Raw genomic sequence first — 7,925 nt, 5'->3', positions numbered from 1 at the left:
CATCCTGTGATTTCTGGGGACAACACTCCTCCCAGCACTTGGAGAAGGGGCTGCCCTACTCCCCGACCCCCCGCAGCAGAGAGCAGAAAACGGGCAACGGGCTCCCCATGCTGGCGGTCAGGTAGGACTCCTGGATGTCTCTTCGCGGGCCGTGGGCTGCCTAAGTCCAACTCCTGGCTTCACCGCCACCCAGAAAATGATGCAGAGTGACTTCCAGCAGCCTGGATCGAGGAGGGCAGCCCCCAGGCACTGGATGCAGGTCTGTGGCGTCCCGGGGTTACCTGGCAGCTGCTGGTGTAGTGGTGAATGATCTTAGAGGTGATGGGGTTGTCCGCATGGGTGAGGAGCATCTGCGGGTGACAGTGTGAGGCCACACAGCTGTACATCACCATGAGCGCGCTCTTCACCGTCTCCCGCCTCCAGGGATGGTCCTTCTGCAAGGACGAGAAGGGGGAGAAGCACCGGTGAGGGGCCATCTGCTCAACTTGCCCTCTGGGAGGCAGCAGGTTCTGCCCCAGCTGTGTGCGGACAGTCTCTGGTCGGAAGACCAAAAGAGCTGTTGAGCTGGATAAAGGTGCCTGAAATACTCACTTATTTACTCATTCATTCGACACTTCTGTATTGAGCACTTACAACACGCCGGGCCCTGGGTGCAAAGCGGTGAGCCACAGACCAAGGCCAGGACTACCTGCTGGCTGCGAGCAGGTGTTTAGTGGACAGCCCTATACACAGGCTGGCTGTCCTCCCTTCATGCCTCCACCTGCCAGGCACCTGTGCTGGGCCAGGGGCTCTCATGATTCTGGGGATCCTCTTGGGAGGAGGTGTTGGGGGCCGCCAAACTCAACACGAAAGGTGGGGCAGGAGCTCCCAAGCCCTGCCAGGCCGTGAGGAGAAATCCAGGTCTCAGGTCCTGCTCCATGGAGAAGCTTGGGCAGAAGCCTGGGACACTCTGAATTCTTTCCATCCAAACTGCCAGACCGCTAGGGCGAGGACCCAAGGTCAAGGTCAAAGCTTAAGGCATCCGTGACTTCAGATGGTTGCCCACTGCGGGCTCGGCCAGCCTGTGGCACTGCGCCCTGTGGCAGGAAGTTGGGCTAGAGGCCAGCCATGGGCCACTTGTGTCCAACTCCTGGTTTCACCACCGAACAAGCTTCTGTGTCTCGTCTACACGGCAGTGGGCATTACAGCCGCTCCCGCCCAGCCCCATTGATTCGCCAAGGCAGAGCTCTTAACACGTGGAAACCGCCTGCAGCTCCTTCAGCTCCAGTGGGTTTGGGTGAGGCCTGAGACCCTGCATTCTCAGGCAGTATCATGAGTGGCTAGGCCTCCTCTGCAAGATGGGACATGGAAAGGCCCTCCCCGTGTTCTTTAGATGACCCACCTGCAAAGGCTTGGTTGGAGGCGGCCTCCGGATCTCAGTCATTTCGATGGCAGGGGACACAGAGGGGAATCTCTTACTGTGACGACCTCAGTTGGGTGCTGAGAGCACCGCAGCTCTAATCGGGCCCGGGAGACCTGCCTGTGGGGCAAAGGGGACCTACCCGCCAAGCGCCGATCTGCCAGGATTGCTCTGACTCCTGGATCCTCTCCTCGAAGTCATGGAGCACGTTCAGCACCGTCTTGACCTGGCCCCGGGCGCACAGGCCAAAGCACAGAATCACGCCCTGCGTGGAGACCCAGCCAGCCGGGGTGAAGGGGCGGGCAAGGGGTACTGCAGGACCCCCCATTCACGAGTGCGCATGCACACACACAAACAGGTTCATACACACATGCACCTATGCACACACGCACAGGCACACAAGTGCCTGCACACAAGGCAGGCATGCACAGCGCATGTACACACACATGCACGCACAGACCTGCAGAGTGACTTCCAACTGCTTGGATGCACACGCATGCGCCTACACACAGGCATGTACACACGCGCACACATGCATGCCACACGCACGCATGCATGCACTACACACACAGATGCACCCATGCGCCTCAACCTGCATGTGCACAGACATGTAGGCACGCACACACATGAACGTCCCTACACACGGGCGTGTACACAGACGCATACACATGCAAGCACTCACACACTCATGCATGCACACATGCACAGGCACACACATGCACATACGCATGCATGTACACCCACTCACGGGCACACGTGTGCATGTGCGCACGGAGGCACACACATGCATGCACATGCCCTATCCCCTGAGGGCGCGGAGGGCTCTGGCAGAAGGAGGGGGCTGCGAGGCACCCTGACCTCCCGGTCGAAGTCATTGCCATAGTCCGTCTTGTACAGCAGCTCCAGCAGCAGCACCTCCACCTTGTCAGCCTCCAGGCCCGTGGCCAAGGTGAACCCCAAGGCCCTGTACAGAAAGCCCTAGAGAGGCAGAGGACAAGGGAGCTTCAGGCCTCCCTACTGCGCCTCCAGGGGTCGCTGCTTGGGGAGTGTGATACATACTGTTTCTCTAGTGTTTGTTTTAAAGTGCAGATATCTCTGCATTTTGTATATTTTTTGAAAGAAATGTTCAGATTATTCTGGAGAGATTGGACTGTATGACGGCAAGCATGTTATAAATAGTGAGGGCCAGATTTCTCTCCTATATATGTTGAACCAAGTTATACTCCTACCAAAAACTCTAAAAGCACCTATTTTCCCATGTTCTCTCTCACGTAAGACATTACCAGTGAGAGGTGGGACAACTGCATTTTCATTTGTTTCTTTATTAGTCATGTTGGTCATCTTTGCATATTTTCATGATCCATCCTTTGAATTTCTGTCTACATCCTTCCCCCATTTTCTATCGGATTATTTCTCCTATTTTATTTTTCATTTGTAAGAACTTTGTGCTATATTTGGAGAAATAATAGAACAGACCTATATTATTTCATTCAACCCACGCAACAACTCTAGAGGGTAATTATGAGCCAGGATTTAAAATCAAGCACAGTCTGAGGTTCATCCCTTAACGATCACTTCTCAGGAGACGCAGCTGGCAGATCTGTCTCGGTAGGATATTTTCGCAATGTCTCTTTGCCCTTTCGATTTTATTCGTAGCAATTTTGTTTTGTCGCACAAGAAATTTTCATTTTCACCGAGAAAATGTCTTTCTTTTCCTTTGTCTTTCTTGTTTCTTTTCATGCATGTGAAGGCCTATTCCATGTTAAGATTCTAAAAATATTCATCAATATATTCTTCTGATCGTTCCACAGTTTTATTTTGCACGCGTAAATCTTGGACTTTTCTGAGGCAGCAAATACTTCCTTAATGGGCTTCGTTTTCACTATGCTCTTAGCTATCCGCTGACATTTTTTTTCATTCAGGTGAACTTGGAAATAATCTTGTCAAATTCCACAAAATTGTCACATTTCCACACACACACAAAACGCTCCTTTTGGGAATTTGACTGGCAGTAAATAATTTACTTCCAGATTAATTTGAGAGCAGTGGACACCCTGACCACACTGAGACTTCCCATTTACGAACGAGAGATGGTATCTATTTTATTACGGCTTCTTTTAGCTTCCTTGCCTCTCCTTGGAATTCTGTGTGTTCACATCAGTTTCACGTTATTTCATATATTCAGTATTTTACAACTGAACATGAATTGATTATATATTTTGCGTTACATTGCCCCTTTGAACAAGATCTGTTTTCATTATATGGTACTCTTGTTTTATTCGTATATAGGAGGAAAATGACTTCTGCATATTAATTTTGGAACGAGACTGGCTCCCTCTACTGGGGTTGTCAGTCTGGAGACTACTGATTGTCTTCTCGTCCCCACCTGGAGGATGCCAGTTGAGCAATGAAGAGCTTGGAAGGGTCTTGATCAAGTTCCTTAAGCCACTGTATCCAACTGTGTCTTTAAAGTTATCCGAGCCCCCAAAATTCTATTTATTGACTTCCCTTAAGCCGGGTGAATTATCATAATATGGTTAAATTGTGTGCGTTCGCTTATTAAATACTATATACAACTTTCTTTCCAATGGACATCTGGTCTTAATATCTGATAAGAGATTGTACTTGCAAATCTATAGCATTTAGCTACAGAAAATATCCGTAAGATATAATTTACTATTTGTGATTTTTACATACTCACCTTTCAAGGATGTATATTTGAACAAACACAAATTTTTTGGTCGACCCCTGTAAAAACCTGTTTTTAAACATCTTCATTGAGGTATAATTTGTATACCACAAAATTAACCCATTTAAAGTTTACAGATACAATGATGTATTCACAGAATGATGCAACCATCACCACAGTGTCATTAAGGAACACTTTCCTCACCCCAGAAGGAAACCCCGGACCCGCTGGCAGTGAACCCACATTTCATCTTCGCGGAGATGCCCATCGTGGACATTTCAAGTCAATAAAGTCATGTAATACGTGCCCTTTTGTGTTCCTTTGCCTCTGGCTTCCTTCGCTTAGCATAACGTTTCAAAGGCCATCCTCTCTGTACCGTACGTATACCAGCACTTCATTCCTGTCGTGGCTGAAGACTGTTCCATTGTACGGATATGCCACCTTTTGCTTCTCCACTCATCGTGGATGGACATTTAAGTTATCTCCACTTTGGGGCTATTTAAGTAATGCTGCTACGAACATTCATGTACAAGGTTTTGTGTGGATATATGATTCCATTCTCCTGGGCGCATATAACTAGCAGTGGGATTGCGGGTCGTACGTTAACTCTATACTTAACATTTCGAGGAAGTGCCAAACTGTTTTTCAAAGCTACTGCACCATTTTACATTTACACCAGCAATAGATGAGGGTTCAAATGTCTCTATATTCTTGCCAACACTTGTCATTATCTGCCTTTTTTATTATAGCCATCTTTGTGTGTATGGAGTGGTATCTCATGGTGGTTTTGATTTGCATTTCCCTAATGGTAATGATCTTGAACGTTTTGTCATGCACTTTCTTGCCATTTGTGTGTCTTATTTGAAAAAATGTCTATTCAGATACTTTGCCCATTTTTAACTGTCTTATTTGTCTTTATTATTGAATCATAAGAGTTCTTTGTATACCCTAGATATATAAAGTCTCTGATCAGACACTCGATTTGCAAATATTTTTTCTCTCATTTTGAGGGGTATCTTTTCATTTTCTTGATGGCACTATTTTCAGCATAAGAGTTTTTCATTTTGATGACGTTTAATTTATCTAGATTTTCTTTTACCATTGGTGTGTTTGGGTGTCACATCTCAAAAGGCATTGCCCAAGGTCATGAAGATTTACACCTGTGTTTTCTTCTAAGAGTTGTATGCTTTTAGCTTTTACATGTACATCTAGGATCCATTTTGAGTTAAGTTTTGTGTATGGTGTGAGGAAGGTGTCCAACTTCATGATTTTTTCAGGGGATGTACAGTTGTCCCAGTACCATTTGTACTACGAGACAACCCCAGGTGGAGACTATTCTTTGCTCGTTGAATTGTCTTGGCACCTTTGTCAAAAATCAGTTGACAGTAAATGCGAGGTTTACTTCTAGACTCTCAATTCTATGCCATCAACCTATATGCCGATTCTTATGCCACTGCCACACTGTCCTGTTTGCTGCAGTTGTGTCTAAGAAGTCTTGATACTGAAAAGTTGGAGTCTTCCAACTTTGTTCTTTGTTATCATGATTATGTTGGCTATTCTGGGCCCCTTGAATTTCCATGTGAATTTCAGCTGGTGGATCTTTAGGAGAAAAAAAGTCCAGCTGGAATTATAATAGGGGTCATGTTGATTCCACAGATACATTTGGAGAGTGTCGTCATCTTAACCTCATTGCCTTCCAATCCATGAATATGGGATGCTTTCCAGCGATTGAGACCTCTGATATCTTTTAACAATATTTATAGTTTTGTAAATACCTTTTCGTGCTGAAATAGCTCGATATGGTTATGCGCCAGTGTCCAGATGAGTCAGGTGTAAGAAACCATATCCAGCAATCTGTCAGCTGGGGGTGGAGACGGTTGGGAGTCCAGCTTCTAACCCCAGGTTGCCCAATCTTTCTTCTTCCTCCTCCAAGCTTTATCTTTCTTACCACTACGCTAGAACCTGGCGACCCCTTTGGCATTCCATGGTTCAGTGCCGTTCTCGCCGTGTTCACTATTTACCAAAACACTGTTCAGACATCTCCACCCTTGCCTGTTGGACTCTGCTACGAGACAACCCCAGGTGGAGAGTGGAGTGAGAAGGATGGGCAAGCTGATGGCTGGAGAAGAGCTCCCCAGCTCCACCAAAGCAGCTTCTTAAAGAGAATCAAAATAAAAACCTGAAACTCACTGATCTGGACCACCCCGTCTCCTCCCAGGCGCATCTGCTCTACCTAACACAGTGTGACCCTGTGCACACCAAAGCCCCTTTCATCCCCTTCACTGCTTGCACTGCCCTGCCAGTGTGGGGACCAACCTTCTCCAGAGGGGGCCATCAAAGCTCTCGATCTGGTTGTTCAGCTCTTTGCTCAGACGTAGGCTCCAGTTTGAACCCCGCGTCTTCTTGAGGGAGTTTCTCAGAAACTGGAGAGGCAGGAGACATTAGTGCTCCAGAAGGGCTGTGTGACCTTGAGTAGCGGCCCCGTCCTCTCTAGCCACCTTCCTCATCCTCTGGATCCCCCGACCCATAAAGCCCAGATCCAGTGCTAACATTCCGTGGGCCTGCGCATCTGGGAGACAGCTGCAGCTTGGAGGGCTTGTGGCGGTGTCAGCCTTGTGCTGATTTCCTGAGTGAGTGGAAGGCCTTTAGTTATCCCCTGCTGGTAGGTAAAGCTGTGGACATGCCTGTCACCCCCAAGTTCTCTGGCAGAAGGACAATGAATGTGTCCTTTAGGGGCTCTCAAACTCCCCACCGGCTGGGTCACCTCTTTACCTGAATCAGCTTGTCCTCCCAGGTCTTCTGATACCAGGAAAACTCGGTATGTTCTGCAGAAAGAAGGGTCACACACGCCACTGTCTTCTGCCACTTCCCTCTGGGGCACCTCCTTAGCCCGGGCCTGAAAGCCCTCCACGGACAGGCTTGCCACACTCTGCATTTCCCTCCCGACCTTGCCAAGGACCAAAACAGGCTGTGCTGATCCACCTGGAACCTCAGCTCCTGCTGTTCAAACCACGCGATTAGCACCCCAGCCCGTACACTGAGAGGGCGGTGGGCTCGGGGTGGACGCCTGGGCGCCTCACCTTCCAGTACTTGACCAGCAGGGGAATCTCCAGCTCCCCCGTGTCAGCCATGGCGGGCGCAATGCTGTGGCTCAGGGTACTCAGGAGGTTGAGCATGGCTATCCCACGGCCCTCGCCCTTGTAGGGAGATGACATCAGCACCTGGAGGGCACCAAGACTCCAGTGGGGCTCTGCCTGGGCTGGGCAGCCCCGGGCACCTCACTCCCGGAAAGGAGAGGAGAGACAAGACCACGGGGTCCCTCCCCACCCCGGGCTTCCAGAGTCCACACCAAGAGGAAGACATCGGCCCGCCGTGGGGGTAGGCAGGCCACTGTCCTGGGGATGCTTTGAGGCTGCTCAAAGGCTGAGCAGAGGAATCTGAGGGCAGGTCCAAGCACACTGTCCCTGGCATGTTTCCCAGAGAGGGACACCAGGGACCAGGAAAGCCCTGTTGTGCCAAGCGTCCAGCTCCTTCCTCCCTCTTGGGGTTCTGGGAACTAGGAGCTCAAAGAAGTGCCACAGGACGTGGCCTCAGCAAGGCCAAGGCACAGCCCAGGTGAGCCACTCACCAGGAGACGGGCTAGCAGCTTCTGCGGTGCTGGCAGGTCCACTGAGGAAGAAAGAGATTTAACCCGCACTGAGCACCTGGCCCAAACCAGCGTGCGTCCTCGTGTCCCCGAGGGGGCTTTGCCCTGGAAGGCGCTTCCCCAACACCATCTCATTGACCCACAATGGAGAGTGGGTCAGCGCAGGGGCTTTTCATAAAGGAAAACCTTTT

The 7,925-nt window shown here is 49.5% G+C and overlaps 1 protein-coding gene across 1 annotated transcript in view; it reads right to left on the bottom strand.

Annotated features, from left to right (window-relative positions):
• Positions 1 to 7,925, bottom strand: part of MROH2A (maestro heat like repeat family member 2A) — a 41,566-nt gene that overhangs the window by 17,639 nt on the left and 16,002 nt on the right. Inside the window, exons 10-16 of the mRNA XM_006909920.2 lie at positions 7,717 to 7,757; positions 7,162 to 7,309; positions 6,861 to 6,913; positions 6,401 to 6,511; positions 2,258 to 2,377; positions 1,542 to 1,664; positions 282 to 434 (exon numbers count right to left, since the gene is read on the bottom strand). Of these exons, the coding sequence (XP_006909982.1) occupies positions 282 to 434; positions 1,542 to 1,664; positions 2,258 to 2,377; positions 6,401 to 6,511; positions 6,861 to 6,913; positions 7,162 to 7,309; positions 7,717 to 7,757 (749 nt within the window). The remainder of the gene's footprint in view (positions 1 to 281; positions 435 to 1,541; positions 1,665 to 2,257; positions 2,378 to 6,400; positions 6,512 to 6,860; positions 6,914 to 7,161; positions 7,310 to 7,716; positions 7,758 to 7,925) is intronic.

Source organism: Pteropus alecto, unplaced genomic scaffold (assembly GCF_000325575.1).
Source record: "Pteropus alecto unplaced genomic scaffold, ASM32557v1 scaffold143, whole genome shotgun sequence".
Classification (NCBI taxonomy): domain Eukaryota; kingdom Metazoa; phylum Chordata; class Mammalia; order Chiroptera; family Pteropodidae; genus Pteropus; species Pteropus alecto.
This window is presented reverse-complemented; position numbering and strand designations above follow the sequence as displayed.